Source organism: Embiotoca jacksoni, unplaced genomic scaffold (genome assembly GCF_022577435.1).
Source record: "Embiotoca jacksoni isolate LCO1_2020_lvr unplaced genomic scaffold, fEmbJac1.0.p SCAF_1, whole genome shotgun sequence".
In the NCBI taxonomy this organism is placed as follows: Eukaryota; Metazoa; Chordata; class Actinopteri; family Embiotocidae; genus Embiotoca; species Embiotoca jacksoni.
Genome location: NW_027185229.1, coordinates 2,450,520 through 2,469,530, shown reverse-complemented (window position 1 = coordinate 2,469,530; position 19,011 = coordinate 2,450,520). Strand labels below are relative to the sequence as shown.

At 45.9% G+C, this 19,011-nt stretch overlaps 2 protein-coding genes across 3 annotated transcripts; both read right to left on the bottom strand.

Moving 5' to 3' along the window:
- Positions 1–2,388: 2,388 nt before the first annotated feature.
- pfdn5 (prefoldin 5) lies at positions 2,389–4,050 on the bottom strand. The gene is made up of 6 exons (XM_069151172.1): positions 3,960–4,050; positions 3,590–3,692; positions 3,268–3,299; positions 3,104–3,178; positions 2,918–3,023; positions 2,389–2,676 (listed from the first exon to the last, which is right to left on the bottom strand). The coding sequence occupies exons 1-6, from the start codon at positions 4,023–4,025 to the stop codon at positions 2,591–2,593; spliced, it is 468 nt and encodes a 155-aa protein (XP_069007273.1). The 5' UTR covers positions 4,026–4,050; the 3' UTR covers positions 2,389–2,590.
- Positions 4,051–5,008: 958 nt separating this feature from the next.
- On the bottom strand, positions 5,009–18,935 carry espl1 (extra spindle pole bodies like 1, separase). Of its 2 annotated transcripts, XM_069155025.1 has the most exons (32): positions 18,859–18,935; positions 18,608–18,696; positions 18,074–18,376; positions 17,205–17,954; positions 17,012–17,113; positions 16,151–16,262; positions 15,918–16,045; positions 15,486–15,679; positions 15,147–15,389; positions 14,879–15,023; positions 14,059–14,218; positions 13,816–13,955; positions 13,291–13,425; positions 12,977–13,093; positions 12,707–12,878; positions 11,905–12,033; positions 11,646–11,802; positions 11,208–11,317; positions 9,741–10,876; positions 9,254–9,650; positions 8,907–9,038; positions 8,604–8,817; positions 8,305–8,510; positions 8,030–8,157; positions 7,713–7,835; positions 7,390–7,539; positions 6,814–6,981; positions 6,618–6,722; positions 6,412–6,527; positions 6,251–6,334; positions 5,697–5,861; positions 5,009–5,473 (listed from the first exon to the last, which is right to left on the bottom strand). In XM_069155025.1, exons 2-32 carry the CDS (start codon positions 18,686–18,688, stop codon positions 5,272–5,274), a joined length of 6,504 nt encoding a protein of 2,167 aa, XP_069011126.1. In that variant the 5' UTR covers positions 18,689–18,696; positions 18,859–18,935; the 3' UTR covers positions 5,009–5,271. The 2 variants fall into 2 exon arrangements, with proteins under 2 accessions (XP_069011126.1, XP_069011135.1); XM_069155034.1 differs by lacking the exon at positions 18,859–18,935 and having other exon boundaries at positions 18,608–18,699.
- Between the last annotated feature and the right edge of the window lie 76 nt (positions 18,936–19,011).

The following is a 19,011-nucleotide window of genomic DNA, read 5'->3' as shown; positions in this document are numbered from 1 at the left end:
ATGTGAGCCAGGAGGAGATCACGAAGCTCTACCGCTAGTACTGAGACTTCATCATCGTTCTTGTTTTCAAATATATAAACCAACTCTTTCCCGTCAGTGGGTTTGCTGCCCTTCTTAAGCAGACGCCGAACACGAGCCAAGAGTTTCTGCTCACTTTTAGCTTTAAGCTTTAAGTTGAATTTCGTCTTCAGTTGCGAAGCTATTCTGATTATTAACGCTTCGGCTACCCGCTTTTCAAAAAACGCCTTGACCTTTCTTCCCACTCCTTTCGGTGGGCGTTGGGAATTTGATGCATCTCTGTCTGTTTCTTCATTAATTGACTTTATGATGTCATTTGCTACAATTTCAACTTCCTGAGCAGTTTCAAACTGCAGCTGCTCATAATCCGCTTCTTCGACCAGAGGTTTTGTGACCGCACTCAGCTCCTTACTGATTATCAGCTGGGCAGTTTCGATACTCTCAGCGAGTGACTGCTGAGGTTCACTTTGGTTAATTTCCTGATCCCGTGTTTCATCCACGACAGTCAGACCGGTCTCCTCCTTTTTGGTCCAACATTGCCGCGGTGAACGCAGAACCATCTTGGACGCTAACATCTTTAACATCTTGCAGCCGTTTTTAACCATTTCCTTGACATTGCTAAAGGGAGTAACGCGTCTTACTCCTGCGGTCGTCTCGGCAGAGAGGGTGGAGTTTACGGTCTCTGCAACCTCCTGAACTATTAAACGTGTCAGGTTGTTTACACTTTCAAACTCTAATTCTGAATCGCTGTTCAAAAACTCTGAAAATGTCCATGAGATTGTGTTGTCCAGACTGGACTTCACCGCCTCCTCAAACACGCTTACAGATCCCTCAGCGTGCAACTGAATGTGGGCCAGAGAGGTGTCGACTTCGTCCTTAGACTCGCCCACATTAAAGTCCTGAATCTGGCGCACCAGCATGTCGGACACATGTCTGATTATGTCCGTAAGCAGCTCCACCAGCAATATTTCTATCGTACTATCAAAGGTTCCTGATTTAATCGTTGTCCACTGCTCCGCTGACAGCCTTTCAAAAAAGTCACTGAACAGCGGGCGAATAGTTTCTTCCATGTGTCTGGGCATTTTTGTAGATCTTCCTTTGTCTTTCTTTATATATATCTTTGCGAGTTACACTCGATTAGCGTTGATATTGCTCGTTTGTTGTTTGTAGAAGTGCGTGTTGTTGGCTGTGAGTCTCTGTGTGGATAAACAGTCTTAACTGAATGTGTCCAGTTCCAAACACTGACCTCTGTGACGTCAGAGGCGCTCGTCACGCCCTAAACAAGCCCCGCCTCCAAGCAGCAGCGTTCCAGGGAGAGAGCGCAGACCGGCACATCCGGGAACTTTGGCGTTCAGAAATGTCCCCGCCCCCTTCTGAGGGGACAACAAACCACTCTCGGAGACTTCGATGTAAAACAGCGTTGCAAAGACAATCTGGTGTAAAGCAGCGGATCAAAATGACTTTAAAAAGGACACGGCGGCTCGATGTCTCGGGATTATATCTCCACTCTGCCGGCCATGAAACACGCTGGACAGATAAACACGTCGAATTTGATCCCTCCTTCGTCACGTGACGCCGGTCTTCCCTCTACAGAGCGGTCGACGTGAACCGTTACGTCATGTAACTCTGAACTGAGCTCAGAGCTGATGTCGGCTTCCTTCTACTGCTGCTTTAAAGAGGGCTTTTGATTACAAGACAAAATGACGCCGCGGTCAACGTCGTGTTTCCACGTTTCAACACGTACTGCTGTTGAAGCTTTGCTAACTCCGTGACAGGATGTAGCGCGAGGCGTTCCTTTAGCTTTCAAAATAAAAGCATCCGGCCGAGCCTGGAGCAGCACACTTCCGTTGCTTCCAGTTCAAAATGCACATTTTAACTTATGTTTTCAAGGTTTGAATATGCTTGAATTCAAATACTCCTTAATAACTGGAGACAGATTGGTTCATCTTCACAATTAATACCACAAATATTACAATATTTGCTCATAAATAATCTTGGCAATGGAATCCTGTGAACTTTATTCTGTCCCACTCGCTTTTACTGTAACAATTTAGTCTGAACATTTTTGGTTTCGAAGTGCCTAAAAAAGTCATTGCAGTTTGTCAACATGTCAGCTGAACTCCTGCAGAAACCTTTTTTTGTTGTTGTTTCTGCGGTTCAACTCAAACCTGAGACACAGTTAGACAGCTCAGATCTTTTTTTGTAAATACCAAGTTTGTTCTTTTGAAAGCAACACCACTAATTGTGCAATTTCAAAGAACGCAACAATCCGGTTTAGTTTGGCTGCAGTTTTTTTTTTTTTTTAAACCCTGCAAAAGCTCCAGCGGATTGGACACACAATAATAATTAAATAAAAACAACACTTCAACGTTTGTTGAATCCACAGTGACCTCTTTATTTATCCAACTAACTGGAAACCCGATTTAATGAACATGAAACCGACACTCGGTTGTTTCACTATGACAGAAGCCTACTTACAATACAGTTGCAACAAGGTTTGTGCACGACAGACCAACGTTAAACATAAAAATGCCTCCAACCACCGATCGAAGCGCTCACACGGCTCTGGTCATCAGGCCTTGTTGGGTACGACCATCTGTGATGCTTGTTGGCTCTGTTGTAGTTGCTGGATCTTCACATTCATGACTTCAATCACAGCTGCAAGGAACACAAGGTATGTTGTTGTTGACTAAAATACTGTAAATGTAAATAAATAAGAACATTTTCCAATAGAAATTTGTAAAGACCGTGAACAGCCTAAGGCAGTACGTGGAACGACGAGTTGCCTCGTCGAGCTTATTGTAATCGTTAAATGGGGAGGGGGAGCGGCAGTCATAAAATATATTGCTCTGAATGAGAAGATCAAATGTAGTGAACATTTTGTTTTATCCGGGCTCACCTTGTTTCATGCCGTGTTTCTCCTGAAGGGCCGGCTGGATTTTCTCTATCTGCTTTGTGAGGAAGTCGATTTTGCGCTTGAAGAACGCCTTCGAGGCGTCGACGTTCTGCAGAGACACAAATTCACCCGAGATCAGTCCTCTAAAATCATGACTTTGTCGTATTTATGATGAAAAACGCGCGTTACCTTTTCAACGTAGTATCCCGTCCCCACGTCCACTAAAACGTGTTCCACATCGTTTAATGTTCCAGGGACGTACATCTGAGCGGAGGCAGCGTTAAGGACAAGCACGTAAAACTAAAGACGCGTCATTAAAAGCACAACGTGACATTTGTCGTCCTGAAGGATACAGAACTGGTCAGAGGCACGAGCAGCTCTTTACCTGCATGACAGGAGGGAACGAGAAAACCATCACAACATACCTGACTTTGTGCCCTTTGAAAACAAATTGTTTTTAGAAGCTATAGAGGCCAAGCTGTTTACGTGTATTAAATATATGAAGGCTCAACTTTCAGGACTGAAAGCAACAATTTCAGAATATTCTGTGAAGTTCAAATGTACGATTTATTAACTGGTCAAAGCGTCAACGTGTCAAATGTGATAAATATTCAGTGATGATCAGAGAAATGAGTTGTTTCGCCGACGTGTTCAACCCTCCCATCAGTAACGTACCTTTGTTGTTTGTGTTGAGGACACTCAGACTGTCCGTTGCTTCCACATATTTGGTCTGAACAACTTTGAACTGACCGATTGATGACGTCAGGAACTCAACCTCCTGGAAAAAAGCACATTAACATGCACAAAAACAGCTGCAGTCACAGATCCGCGCAGCTGGTGTGACAATATTGTGTAGAAATGCTGATGACGTCACAAACCGGGTGAGTGGTTTTTTTTTTTTTTTAAATAAAGCTAACGTTAGCGCTAGCCGCGCAGCTACCTCGCCCGCCCTCCCGTCATCACCGCCCACATTCCCGCTCTTTTATAAGTCCGTTTATAGGAACGCATTCGCCGCAGAAACACGGTGAACGTTGTTGATTGTTACCTGATCCAGCTGAGTTTTCAGTCCCTCTAACTGAGGCAGGGAGAGGTCTGCGAGATTCACCGCCATGTTTGGAAGCGTGATGCCTGGGGACCGTCGGTGACACTACTTCCGGGTCACGGAGATGAAGCGTCGTTCGTGTGAAACATCGCCCCCCTGTGGGGGAAGTACGAGAAGGCACGTTTGTCAACACGAACTAATAATAATATTATTATATATAAGGGTACGTGTCAAAATATGTTTTCTAAACAAATTTTTTTTTTTATGACCACAAACAATGAAAAAAAAAATCATTACAAAAATATTTCTTTCGTTGGCACAAAAGGAGAAATCTTTTTTTATATTACTTACTAAACATAAATAAAAATTATTTCCCTAATATATCACCTTTTACAACCCAATTAATTACAGAAATTCATAGTGTGACAATTTTAAGGTAAAATGGCAAACTGTTTTTTTAATGTCTGAAAAGTACAGCTGACACTTTTACTTTAGATAAATAATTTGTGTTTCTGGAAGCCCCAAAGTACAGCCTGGAGTGTCTTGTGTTGTCCCGACCAAGCGACAACAACCAAAGCATGTTCACTTTAATATCAGAGAGGACTAAAAGAATCACAATATATCACATTTAATATTCACATTTAAGAAGCTGCAATCAGAGAATTTTGGATTCTTTTTTAATTAGAAAAATGACTCAAAATGATTAAGCACTTCTCGAAACGATATTTTAATTTTCTGCTGATCCACTAATCAATTAAATGTTGCAGCGCCACTCAATGCACATTGAAAATTGTGAGAAAAGTTAGAGCGTTAAACATTATTACCACTAAAAGATTTCAGTTGAAATCTTTTGAGAACTTAACCTGCGTCCACAGTAAACTGATTTTATTCCACGTGACAGTAACAAACATGCTTCTTATTAAGACAAACTAAATATTTCTCAGGCTTTAGGCTCCAACTCTTTGTATAAATGTGACTAATTAAAAGAGTCATTTCCACAGTACAACCACAGCTTGTATGTTCCAACACATTTATTCAAAAATTGTTGCTCAATCAACACATTCAAGAGGCATTTAAACAATTACAAAAGTGAAAGATATTTCATATCATTGACACAGTAGAAAAACTGGTTTAAAATTGAAGCATTGGTTTAAATAAGGATGATGGTGTCCACTGTAAAGTTTTTAAAAATGAAACAAGGATTTAACTTCAAGTTAAATTCACGTCCTACAGCTCGTTCGCTGAAACAATAAAACTTGGATACTGAATAGACGGTTTACATCCGGTTTCTTATCGGAGTTTCAGGCCTCCAGTCCTACTGCAGGCGGACCGGGAGGCCGTACACCACAGGTGCAGCTCCGATCAGGTGTTTCAGGTGTGTGGCCTGACGGGACGGACCCATATGATCCAGGAGGGGAGCTCCGGACCCGGCGGACAACCACGACTCCAGCAGCGCTGTAGTGAAGCGATCGATATCCCGGTCGGTCACGTCCCAGAGGTTTCCCAAAACAAAGGGGCTGGAAATTAAAACAAAAAAAATAAAGTCACGCCACAGACACCACAGGAGAATAAATTATATCTGGACGGTTCAGAAAAATTATGAATACGCTGTGAAATGAATCATTATTAACTGGTCAAAGCATAACTTTGATGTCTCGTGGCTCGGCAGCAGCAAAACCGTTTTTCTGTGTTAAGTATGATCAATATCAAGTGATGCTTGTGTGAAGACGGAGATCTCACCAGCCGGCGATGAGGTAGTTGAGGATGATGCCTTGTCCCTCCTGGTCTCCTCGCACTGCCAGAGCAGCGCTGCTGCAGCCGAACAGCAGCGAGGCGGCTCTCATCGGCCGCTTCAGGACCGACTGGCTGTCCAGGAACCGAGCGCCGGCACCGTGGCCCACGTAACTGAAGCACGGACGGAGGGGGGGGACGGACATCAGGTCAAACCATACAGGATTAAAAAACACACAAACACAGTGGTTGTTAAATATGGGATATATTTTACACTTCACCTGTGTCACAGGTGACCTGAATACTTCGCAAAAGAGAAATTTCAGCTTTTGATTCTAAATAAATCTGCAAAAATGTCTAAGACCATGTTTTCACTTGGTCATTATTTGTTAGGGATTCAAAATGAAATCTACGCTGAAGAAACAGTGAAGCGGTCTGAGGTGAGAAAGAATATTACTGAACGCTGCAGTTCATGTTTCTTATGCTTTTTCTGATTTGAATTCATTCTCATGACCTCTGGCTTCGTCTCCCTCTCAGGTTCTTCACCATCATGTCAGACTCACATGTACAGATCTTTGGTGGCCACAGCTTCTTCTAGCTGACCCGAGTCGGGAGCAGCTCCACACACACCTTCCCAGTCCGGTTTACTACGAAGAGAAGAGTTATTTTGGTGAACAAGGAAGAAACGAACTCATCTCATCCAAGTGATGAGCGCCGGTCTCACCTGCAGAACCACTCCTTGAACCGGTCCTGAGAGTTTCCTAAGTTGGCGTCGGGGTCGAGCACGTAAAACACCTTCCTCGTATCGACGCCGCGCCTCAAGATGGACTCGGAGTTGGTCTAAAAGAGGAAGATTTAAATCTCGATTTATCCATTTCTGCTACTGAACCGATCAGACCTCTCTAGAACCGTTCTGGCGTTTGACCTCACCTCTTTCTGAAAGCTCAGTCCGAGCAGCGAGTGCAGCGATGGCATCCGGCTCACAGAGTGACGCTTCAAGACGGAGACGGTCTCCCACGGCAACTTCTGAAGGTGCTGCATCCGACACGGGACAGAAGCTGGTGAGCATCGCATATTTTCCTTTCTGACTCAGTCTGCTGATTTTCACGGAGATGATGGAACCAACCTTGTCCAGGATGAGGACCACGTGTCCTCGGGGCTCGTCTCTCTCCGAGAGCCGGGACGCCGCTGCATGCAGGAGCTCGTCACACCCGGCGTCCCACCGTGGAGAAACTCCCAACGCAAACCTTTTGAGATCTTCTTCAGAGAGCGCCGGGGAGGCAGACAGCAGAGCCTACGACAGCAGGCAGAGAGGTGTTAGCTGTGTTTACAGACCAGACATGGATGTTAAAAGGTCTGTGTAGGGTTGCAGCGGTATTCTGTATCATCATCGGTGAAAAAAAGAAAAAAGAAGCAGCAACAAACGGAGAAGCTCGTGTTTCAACTCTCCTTCCCGCCACACCGACAACACCACGGAGAAAAGGAAACCGATGATATCTCCACGAGTTGGTGGGCGATATGACCCGAAAATAATATCACGTCATATATCAGGGTATTTTTGCGACATTCTTAACGATATGACTAAATATTCAAATATATTCTATTATAAATTTGAACAAACTACAATTTATAGTGTTATAGATTCACGTCAGCATAAAAGTAACATTATGGCTTCAAATATGTATTAAACTAAACAACACACCTTGAGCATCTCCTCGCCGACGGTCACTCCTCTCTCGGTCAAGGCCTTGCAGAGGTGCTGCGTCTGTTCGCAGATCTCCGGGTCCGAAGAAAGAGGCAGAAGAAAGCTCCTCCAGCAGCCCAGCAGTGCCTCCATCTCCTTCAACAGCCTCTGAAGAAAACCACACAGCTGTGTTTTGAAACCCGACTAAAAAGCATTAACTCGTGGCAACTTAAGAGTCTGCGTCTCGTTTTCTTTTGACTATAAAACTTTAAATGTGAGAGTGAATAATGCCGACGTTAACGGAAACCCCGGGAGACTTCCCAGCATTCCTCAGGCCTCACCTCAAGCCGAGAGTCCAGAGCCCGGCGGCCCTCCCACCACTTGGCCTTCTCCGACACGCAGCTCACGACCTTCTGCTCCACCTGAATATTGTCCATCTCCTGCACCAACCAGCTGACGGGACGCTGCACAACACGGAGACAGAGACGTTATCTCAAACAGGGACGATGCAAGAAATCACAGGAGAGTTATATCACTTTAAATTCACACAAATAATTAAGTATTCTAGGACAAGTGTTCAGATTCGGACAATCGTATAAACGTAATCATGTGTTTTCAGATTGTTGCTATCAGTCTGTAAAGACAGATTCACCCTCACCTGCTGTTTAGAGGTGGGGATGTGGACGGTGACGGGGGCGGAGCCTTTCTCCAGACGGGACAGGACGATGCCGTCCCCCGCCTCCCCGGGTTTCACCCCGAGCACAGACATGACGCACACCGTCACGCCTGCGCAGGAAAAGATGGAAGAGATGTTACACGCGAGGAAATCAAATCAGTTTCTCTTATTTCATTATTCAAGCATTTTAGACGATAAAACAAACAAATCAACATTTATTTAGCGACTGAAATCAAAGTCCTATTTTTTGATCGTACCCGGAGGAAGGTGTTGAATCTGTTGGACAAACTCTCGGCGGTGGTTCTCGGGGAAAGTGGAGGAGTCGGCCGTGGAGAAGGAGAAGATGTCCTCCATCTGAGACAACCTCTGCTCAGCAGACGAACCGGACGCAGTCTCTTCGAGGTCGTGGAGACTCAGAGCGTCCATCCTGTCCGTCAGTTCTCTGGAGGCCTTTTTCAGCTTTCTGTTAAAGCGAGAATTAATAATAAAGAAAATTTAAGATCAAAGCAGTCAGATGATGTGGTTTTTTTTCTTCGATATCTTCACATGTACTCACTTGAGAGAACTGGCTAAATGCCTGATCGTGCGATGACGACTAGTGACGCCCAACGACTGGGCGTGTAGCATCGCCGTGGTGACGGGGTCCCGCTGTCCCGTGGTCAGGGCCAGGAGAGCGCAGAGGGTCGGGTAGATGGTGGGAGGGGGGAAGTGATGGAGGGTCAACCAGGCGGAACGGAGCAACGACTGGACGTCCTCCAACGAGACATCGTCTGGAGAAAAAAAAAAGTAATATTATAGATCAGCAAGTTCTCATGTCGATCGAGTCTTCTCCAACACTTTGGATAATAGTTGGACTCACCTGGCCGGATGTCAGGATGAGACAGGTGTGTCTGTGGACCGTCCCGGAGATGATCTCTGCTCCTCAGTTCGGCCAGTTCGTCTCTCTCCAGCTCACAACAGGCGTCCCTCCGCAGCACCTCCAGATCTACGTCTGCAGGGAGAATCAGACTCTCTGACGACTGCTTTTGAAAGCTCAATACAATATTAAACAGTCATTATAACGTATTAAATAACATAAGCTGGGATGAAACTTGGAGTTTCAGGGGTGCCGTGACTAAATGAAATGTTTCCGTCATCATAAACACGAAAATTCTAATTTCATTTTTTGCATATAGTAACTTTATGTCAGTTGCACAAACTACATACTGGTGTCTTTACTTGAAGCGGCCATGTCCTCAGCCTCGGTGTCCGATGTCCTCAAGTGCTCGATGCTCATGTCCAGAACTCCGTCAGCTTCCTCGTCGATGGTCCTCATTTGGTCCGGCTCCTCCTCGGACGCGGCGTCCGTCCTGGGCAGCTGCTTCCGGGGTCTTCCTCTTCTCGTGGAGAGCGGCTGACGGACCGAAGCCACGTCGTCCTCGGAGCTGTCGGCAGCACGAGGCGCTGCGGCGGTCTTCCTCCCTCTGGTCTGCCTCCCGGGTGGGATCTTCTCTGCAGGAGGTTCTGGAGCCGGTTTAGCTCTTCTAGCGGTCGTTCGCTTTTTAGGGACGTCTGTCTCTGCTTCGGTTTTAACATCAGAGTCACTTTCATCGCTGAATTCCACCTGTTTTAAAACATTAAAAGATATAATTAATAAAAACAAAGAGTGTATTTTTTTGTAAGCATAAAACCTTTTCTCTGGTTCGATTCCTACCTTGAAACGGGATTTCTTGGTGCGTCTGGGTGCAGCAGGAACCGGCGGTGCTTTGTCCTGAACCGGCGACACCTCCTCGTACACATGAAACTGCAGCTTCGGGGCAGCTTTGAGCATCGCGGCCGAGCCTTTCACTCTCTGAACGGGAGTACAAGCCAAAGTAGGGACCACCGTGTTGAAGTCGAAAGAGCCGAGGTCTCTCACAGACGGCTTCGACTTCACCGTCACCGGTGTCAGCGGAACCAGAACCTTCTCTCTGGCTGAGCTGCCCGTCATTTGGATCTTGGGTTTGACAGCCTTCGTCTTCTTCGCCTCCTTCGCCGCCTTCTTTTTGTCGGGAACATTTGAGTTTTTAATGGTCTTCTTCAGTGTGGAAGACGGAGGGATAGTTTTCTGTTCAGATTTCAGCTCCTCTTTCACATTCGGTGCGTTCCAGGTCCAGACGTTTGAGAAGAGCTCCTCTGGGGTGCAGCCCTGTTTAGCAGCTAAGATCATCAGTGATGCGATGGCTTTGGTTGCCATGAGACCGGCTCTCACAGGTCTCAGCGCAGGAGAGGGTGTAGAGTCCACGAATGCTAATCCAGCTTCCAGTATCTTCCATAAACCGCAGGCCTTGTTGAGCCTGGGCTGGAGCCCCGACAGCGCCATGCACAGGTAGACCCGGCCCGCCACGTCCTGCATCAGGGAGGGTTTGGAGATGCTCGTGGCAGGATCGCAGGGAGGGAAGAGTTCAGATAACTTCGCCCTCAGTTTGGAGGTGACGCTCTTACAGCGAGACAACGACGCCCAGTGAAGTTTTGAACTGAGCCCGGCTTCGCTGGGATCCAGCTGAAAAACCAGATCGGCCTGCGCGGCGGCCCAGCGAGCCGTGGCCCGGCCCAGACGAGGCTCGGAGCAGCAGGGGCACCGACAGTCCGGTTCATGCGTCAGAGAGGAGAGCCAGCGGCGAGGCTGCGCTTTGAGCGGCGGGGAGCTGGTCGGGTCCTTCAGCACGGCTTCTTTGGAGATCCAGCGGGTGCTCAGGATGTCCTTCAGATCCTCCTCCACGGCGGGAAGGGGAGACTGAGGTCTCTGCGCTGGACGACCTTTCCTCGGTTTGATTTTCACGTCAGCTCTCTGCACCTGATCGGAAACATCTGAGAAAATAAACGAGATAAAAGAGGAACGTTTTGTAGCTGAGAAAAATGAAATCATTCTAACCTCTGGGTTAAAAGATATGAATTAAATCCATATCAATGATACAAAGAATATTTTCCCAGAAGTTGTGACATTCATGGAAAAAATACAATGAATTGTGAATGCAATGAATTAAATTCCACTCTGAAACAACAAGTCAGATGAAACAGACAGTGAAATAAGTCATTTTAAATGTGTTTGACTCAGATGTATAAAAGATGTGTTAAAAGCACCAGCTGAGCTCACATCATTAACATCAGGTTTTGGTTAAAGAGCTGTGCGTGAACACACCTGTGCAGAGCTCTAGGAGGTTTCGGACTTTGTCTAAGTCCGTTTTGCTCTCTTCTCTCTCCCCCTGCAGCAGCTCCAGCTCGGCTTTCACCACCAGCAGTTCGGCACATCTGAAACAAAGAAAAGATCCGAAGTTTGTAAGGTGACCATATAATCTCCTACTGGAACTTTTAATAAATAGAATCAGATTAATGTAACACTACAAAATACAACAGCGCTGCAAAAATATTAGAAACATCTCTGACTACAAAGAAATCCATCAACACCACCTCCCTGAAAAGACTCACTAAAACTAAGATGTATTTCACCACCTGGACGTGATAATGAAGTGAAACTTGACCGGAAAATAACATCAGTTGTATTAAATCCAGTTATCGTCTTCTGATCCTTCCCTCGCTGCATTTGAAGCCACTACGATGAACATGAGCGTGGACGTACTGGCTGAGAGCTTGCAGCTTCATGGCCAGTTTCAGAGCCTCCAGGCACTGCAGTCGGGCGTCGTTGACGGCGCCACAGCTGCTCCTCACGGCCACCATCTTCACGGAGCAGCTCAGCAGCTCTGAGAGCAGCTGCCACTTCAGCACCAGGTTGTCTCCTGCTCACAAGACCGGAGGAGAGAATCACCTCGAGAAGAAGCACTGAAAACGAACAGCATTGGAATAAACCGGGGGGGAGGGGTGGGGTGGGTGGTACATACCGTGGTCGATGAAGCGAACGTCCAAGCTGCTGCCGTTTGTCCCGTACAGACCTTTTCCCACTAGAGTGACCAGCAGGCTGCAGAGGAGCTTCAGACTCTCATACAGAGCAGCGTCTGGAGTATTTATACCTGAGACATGGAGAGACATGGAAACACAGGAAACACAGTTCCTTAGTGGCTTTTAGCTGCAAATGTCACATTTTTTTAATATCAGAATTGGATCTATTTGATTCAATAACAATTAGAAAGTTTAGAGGCGCTGTATGATTATTAAGATTTAAGCCCAGGTGTTGACGTGTGCAGGGAGCCAACAGGAAGTCAGCCACCTCAGCCTGCATCATGTCACATCGACTGAGCTGCTAACACAGTAGGTGGCGCTAATGCTCCGCACACAAAAGGAAGAAGAAGAAGACGAGGAGGAATTCAGAAGAAGCCTACTCGTATCAAATCTCATATTTTTTGTTTTTACTTCAAATGTTGCACTGCAGACCGCGACGAACACGACCAAGAGAGGTCAAAGTTCAACCTGCACTTTTATTAAGGACTCTGTCCCAATTGTATACATGCTACATGCAACAGTGCAGTTTTTAAAGGGTCGTTGCAGGACATACCAAAAGTAAAAAGATATAGTACGAGAGCAGGGATTCTCTCTAAATGAACATGTGAACGTGCTGCTCTGCAAAATCTCTGAAACATATTTCACTGCACGCAAAACTGAGATGTTTTTGTTTGATTGAATGAGGCTCCGTGTAAAAACTAGAGACCTGTGGTTGTGTGAAGCGTTGGAAGTGCTTGTGCTCACCGTGCTGCGTGATGCGGCTCCGCTGGGTTCGCGGCAGCTGAGCGGCGTCCAGACCGAGGAAGGCGCTGCAGGTCTGGAGGCTCCGCGCCCTCAGCAGGTACCAGCTCTTCGACTGTCGCTGCTCGCTCGCTTCTTTAAGCACCTCACACAGATACGGGACTCCGCAGTCCACCTGATACCGGGACAAACAGGACACGGGCAATTTAATAAAAAGTAAACATAAAAACGTCTTCTATCAAAAGGGAGACGTCCTACAGGTGGACGTGTTACCTGTCCTGTGCTGTAGTAGTACTGAGCTTTCAGTAAGACGACCAGCATAGACAGAGATGAAGGTCCCTCAGAGGTTTGATCTGAAGGAAGAATCTTCTCTGCTTGCTCTATTTGGGTCTAAAAAAAAAGAAATATATTTACAAATCACTTCTCATGACTTTAAAAGGTCTCAATAAACACACCTCAGTCCAGTTATATATATATATATATATATATATATATATATATATATATATATATATATATATATATATATATATATATATATATATATATATATATATATAAATATAAATAGAAGAAAGAAGCATCACCAGAGCCAGTTGAGGGGCTCCCAGATCCAGGAGGAGGCTGGCGGACTGACAGAGGGAGCTGCAACAACTCTGTGTGTCACCGAGTTGACGTGCAAATTCAATCACAAGCTGGTAAGCTTCCAAAGCCTTCAGGGGCTGAATCAGAAAAAAATAAATAAATACAGATGAATACAAATGGTCACTGAACATCCTCACCCTGGGAAACACTTTAAAACACCTCGTACACGTCAAACTATCACTAACAGAACAGCTTCACATAAATAAAAGCTAAAACCAGGTTTTTTTTTATATTCATAAGCGATTTGGTTGTTTTGTTGTACTGCCACTTAGAATAAAAAATAACAACAAATGATGACATTTGACGAGCCGATTAAAATTCTCTTAATGAATATATAATCAGAATGCAGATATTTAGTCAATAAAACATCATGTGAGGTGGTTTCTTATTTGGTAGAGGCTCAAAATGTATTTGTAATCAAAGAGAGAAACCGTATTTAATAGCTTGAACACGTTCTGTGTCGTCACCTTTCCCATGAGCCTGAAGAGAGCAGCCGTCACCGCCATGGAGACGCAGGTCTGTTTGGGGTTCCTGACCGAAGGCCGAGCTCTGGTCTGAAACAGAGCGGTCCACGCGTCCAGAGCGCCCTCCAGAGGCCGACACAGCTCTTTACAGAAAGAAATAAAGCTGATATTATAATCCATGTTCAACAAACAGTTCACAGCAGGATAATTAATCACATTAAAAAAAAACAAAAAAAAACTTCTTACTGTTCTCTGCAGCCAGGTTGAAGTGCAGACCTTCATACACCTGAATACTGTCCTGTGTCTTCTGCTTGTCTTCATAATCAAAGTCGTTGTTCCCGACGGGGTTGGTCAAACTCTGAGTCTGCTCACGCAGCTCCCTCTGTTTTCTGTCACTCTCAATGGCCTGGTCAGAAAAAAAACCACTTCATTAATAATTAAAAACACGTGAAGAGTGAACGTTGAACCAAGACTTGATACCACACCGTTACGAATTTCAGTTTTAAACATCATCGTACGACAGAAAATTTTATTCTAAAAGACTTTAACGACAACATAAAAAAAAAAGACTTCGGGCACGATGTGACCTCTGATGTGACCTCCGATGTTAGAGGTCACATCAAACACTTTTATGTTTTCTGCCTTTTACTGAACCAGATTTGAGGATGTCTTAAGCTGCACTGTAACTTTGATCCTATTTTTAGCTTGCTAAATGTTTTAATGACTGTTTTTAATGTCTGTTCCTAAATGTACTTTTCTTTTGCCTGATGTTTTGATGCTTTTAATGGTTTTATGTGAAGCCCTTCGAATTGCCTTGTTGTTGAAATGTGGTGTACAAATAAACCTGCCTTGGCAAAATATGGAAAGTTGGCATATATAAATTAGTTGACAGGACTGGCTTCTGTTTGTTTTTTTTTTTTATTTCTCTTTTCTGTTCCATGTTAATGAATCTTACATTACATCCATATCTACGCTGTCAACTACTGTTTACAGTTTAAGATGAATTAAAAACTTGAATAACATAAAACAACAACACAACAATATGAAGGTAAAGTCCTGCTCTCACCTCCTGAAGGTTCCTCTCCAGAGTGCAGATGTAAAGCCACAGTAAAGCGTGAGCCCGGTCATCCTTCAGTCTGTCGGCGTTCTCCGGAGTCTCCGCTTCTTCTTCGAGGAGCCGTAAAGCTTCGTGGGTGAAATCGGCCGCCAGGCTGTGAGTTCAAATACAAACACAGTGAACACAGAGACGACGGGCTGCTTTCTATTCTGCCAACAACTTCTTCAAGCACACGAAAACAGAGGATTTTATGTCGGTCAAAGACCAATGATCTTACCAGTCGGTCTGTTCACTGAAATCCTGGAAACACACCACTTGGGCCATTTCACAGAGGTAGACGGCTCGTCGGTGTGTGTGGCGACTCTCCTCGTGGCAGATGTCCAGCAGGTCACACAGAGTGTTGTAGCGTTCCTGAGCTGTGTCTCCCGCCACCTCCTTGTAGGCACGCAGCTCCTCCTCCAGCAGGCAAAGCATCACTCGCTCCTCAGGGACATCCGGACCGAAACCGTCCCGTAACGTCCTGATCCGAGACACGACAAACACACGGCTCAGTTTTCAGGTTAACGTTCATATATTCACAAAAATAAAAGACACAGAGAAGAAGCCACTTCTGTACCTGAGTCTGATGTCCTCCTCAGAGTTACGGGCTGCGTCCGTCTTCGTCTTCACCCACAGAGAGACGGGTTCGGCTATGTGAGCGGTGATGTCGTCGCCCAGAGCCTTGAGCCACAGGATCACCCAGTCCAGGGCTCGCTCCAGCTGTCCGGCCCGCCGAGACGTCTGCACAGCCAGCATGAACGGCCGGCTCAGCTGGGCGGTGACAACACAGGCAAAATATAAATGACATATTCTCAAACCACTCTGACAATACAATTTAAAAAAAAATTAGCAAATATAATAACAGAATTGCCCTTTCACGACCATTTGGGGTTTAGAGATGCTGCATTAGCTCCTAACCGGTGGATGCTACGGTCCTGAACCTAAAAAGGTGCATATGTTGGAACAAATTTCTAAGTCCACTAAAACTGAAGCCACATGAAGAGCTTACCCGGTCCACCGAGAGCGGGATCAGCCACTTCTTGCATAAATCCCTGCAGAGGATCTCCACCAGCCTGAAGGCCTGCTCGTACAGACGGCGGTTGTACAAACCACAAGCCAAGTTGCTCACAGCAACAACTGGTGAACATAAACACACAGAAAAAAACATTACACGCCGATATGTCAAGATCACATGAATCAGTTCAGTGACCTGACGACATTAATAACACCAGATGTTCTCACCTGCTTTAGTAACGAGGTTTTCACTGGACAGCTTGCGCAGGTGTGTCGTCATCAGCGCGGCGGTGGACTGGCAGTAGAGCAGCACTCGGTCCAGAGCGTCGCTGTCCTCCAGCTACAAAAAAACACATCCAGCACCGAGTTAAATCTGCAGCAACGTTTTAACTGTGACAGATGCTTTTTTTTTTTTTACCATCATAACAGTTATGTGCAGCACACAGGCTGTTGTGGGTCGAACTAATGTAAATTCATTGTAGAGAGCTTCAATAATAAACCAAATCACTCTTCCAGGATGTCATTGTTGTTAGTTGTTCCTCTGTGGTATCAAAGTTTTTTCTTTGAGGTTTTGGGGTTTATAAATTTTGGGAAATTTGACACAAACATGGTAATAATAACAGTCAAATACTGTGGAACCAATGAGCTGTAGATATCAGGGGAAAGAAAGAAAAAGAAAGCTGAAACTATTTCTCTTTACTTTAGCCTTTAACATGCATATTGCTTTATTTTATGTTTTAACTCTATTTGTGTTTACTTTAATGCATTTGATCTGTTCTTCTCTATTTTCAAATGTTCCTTTATATCTGTTTTTATGTGAAACACCATGCACTCTTCTTGCCGTGAAGCACTTTGAGCTGCATTTCTTGTACGAGGAGTGCCATACAAATAAAGTTAATTGTTATGAAGTAGCATTTTTCCAATATAAATAAACTGAAAAAAAATGTGGCGGAGGACCTTGAAAATCCTCACGAAACACATGCACCTAATTCTTCCACAAACTTTGGGAGTAATCTGTGCGAGATTCATCCGTCTTCTCATCAGTTTTACCATCATCATAATGAAGCTGCTCTTTGCAGCAGCACCCACCTGTGATGCCAGCATGCTCTCATAAGCAAATACGAAGCCCTGGTAGAAACTGAAGCAGAGGGCCTTCTGCAGTCGGCTGCTCTCCGCCTGCCACGTCGAATTCTGAAAAACACACAAGGTAGTAGTTAGTAAATATTATTCTCTTCCAGCAGAACAGTCACAGCTCTTAATCCTGGTGAGCAGCAACACTCACCTTGTCGAGCACCTTCATTATCTGCTCCTGGTGCTCCTCCAGAAAAGAAAAGAAAGCCAGGAGCACCGGCCCGCTCAGCCCCTCGCTGTGCCCACTTTCCACAGCCCACATCACCAGGCTGCTCCCCTCCAGGACAGCGTGAGCCTCCGTGTCGTCCAGGTCAGCCGACAGACACCTCAGGGCCCTGGCGCACTCCGTCAGGGCCTGGCCGCTCTCTTTGGCACACTTTATCGATGAATGAATTTTGACTCCCCATTTGCCGAGCACCAGCGCCGTGCACTGACAGTCAGCACAGCCCGACACCCTGCTCTGGATTTCATTTAAGAAAGTGGAGGCAGGTCCGTAGTGGCCGGCCTTACAAAGCACCTTCACTGCGATGAGCACCATTTCGGAGAGCGCGTAAAAACTCCTCCTGAGCTGCTTGGCGTCGCCCCCCTCACGTCCTCGACCACCGGCCCAACATCCGTCAAAGAGCGCGTGCATCTCCTGCAGAAGAAAGGACGCATCGTCCTTCGTCACCTCTCCGCAGCTGCTCTCGAACTCACCGACGGCGTCCTCTGTGTATATGGGAGCTTTGGAGAAGGAGGGAGTCGCGCTTTCTGTGTTCAGCAGCAGAAGGAAGCTCAACGCTCGCAGCTGGCAGCGCAGTTTGTCCCGAGGATCGAGGAGTTCCCCGTCTTTGGCAGCAGAGAGTCCGGTCCAGAGCACGGAGAAGCAGCTCCGCACCAGAACACAGTAGTCGTCCTCAGCCTGTAGACACACACACACACACACACACACACACACACACACACACACACACACACACACCTAGTTAGAGCTGACAGCAATGTGTGTGCAGCACATCCTCTGCACAAAGTGATACACACCTGTGGTGCTGCAGACAGTCGGCCGTAAAGCAGCCCGGCTACGTGGCTGCAGAGAGTGTGAGCTTCGAGGGAGCTCAGCTTCTTGACAATATGGAAAACGACCTTTTCAATGTACAGCGGGCTGCTCTGAGCCACGAGCGCCGCAGACACGTCATAACCACGCAGAGAAAGCTCGAGCAGCCGGACCAGCTGACTGATGTGGTCCAAGTCCGGGGATCCAACGCCGAGCTGGTGGTTACAGGCTCTGATGACCCGGTCACACAGCGTGCGACCCTGAAGACCAGCTGGACTCTTCACGTAGCTCTGCAAAGTGTACACCAACCAGATGTTAATGGTCAGGTAACTGTAACGGTGGGGTTTTGTTTTGGTGCAGTTTAAACATAAAACAAGTCAAATAATACAAATAGAAACAGAGCTTATATAAAAGCAGTTAATTCTATGTTAATATTATTTAAAGTCAGTCCATTTCAGACCAGCAGAATAACGTGAAGCCGTAACGTTAACATGCATCATGAAAACCGTGACCGTGCTGACCTCCAGTTCTTGAAATAAAAGCCCGGTTTCTCTCACACAAGCGGTCCGCTTGATGTATTCGTCCACTTTCAAACACTTCATGTCGGCAGCTGTAGAGGACGCGTTAGTCAAAAGTAAATCACGTTAAAAAACAGTTTTAATAAAGTGTGTTAGCTCCGCTCGCGTTAGCCACAACACCAGCCTCAACATGACGCTGTGACGCGAACGTTTAACGTTTGTTTACCGGACACGAGACGTTAACGGCTGCTCACCTCAAGCGGACGATGCTCGCAGAAAAACGTATCTTTACGCCAGATGAGCGGTCGGTTTATTGTCCATAATAACTAGCAGCAGTACGGTTGTAACTAAAGTTAAAAGACTCAATTCACTGAGGAAATAAAAAGCTCTACGCGCACTGTTTTTTA

What these genes read in the sequence shown, in the direction of transcription:
- pfdn5 (XM_069151172.1), bottom strand. Translation starts at nt 4,025, where the DNA reads ATGGCGGTGAATCTCGCAGACCTCTCCCTGCCTCAGTTAGAGGGACTG. An exon ending in TGAAAACTCAGCTGGATCAG is followed by an intron (nt 3,693 to 3,959) that starts GTAACAATCAAC and finishes GCTTTTTTCCAG; the next exon opens with GAGGTTGAGTTCCTGACGTC. An exon ending in CGGGATACTACGTTGAAAAG is followed by an intron (nt 3,024 to 3,103) that starts GTAACGCGCGTT and finishes GTGTCTCTGCAG; the next exon opens with AACGTCGACGCCTCGAAGGC.
- espl1 (XM_069155025.1), bottom strand. Translation starts at nt 18,688, where the DNA reads ATGAAGTGTTTGAAAGTGGACGAATACATCAAGCGGACCGCTTGTGTG. An exon ending in AAACCTCGTTACTAAAGCAG is followed by an intron (nt 16,046 to 16,150) that starts GTGAGAACATCT and finishes TATGTTCACCAG; the next exon opens with TTGTTGCTGTGAGCAACTTG. An exon ending in TCATCCTGACATCCGGCCAG is followed by an intron (nt 8,818 to 8,906) that starts GTGAGTCCAACT and finishes TTTTTTCTCCAG; the next exon opens with ACGATGTCTCGTTGGAGGAC.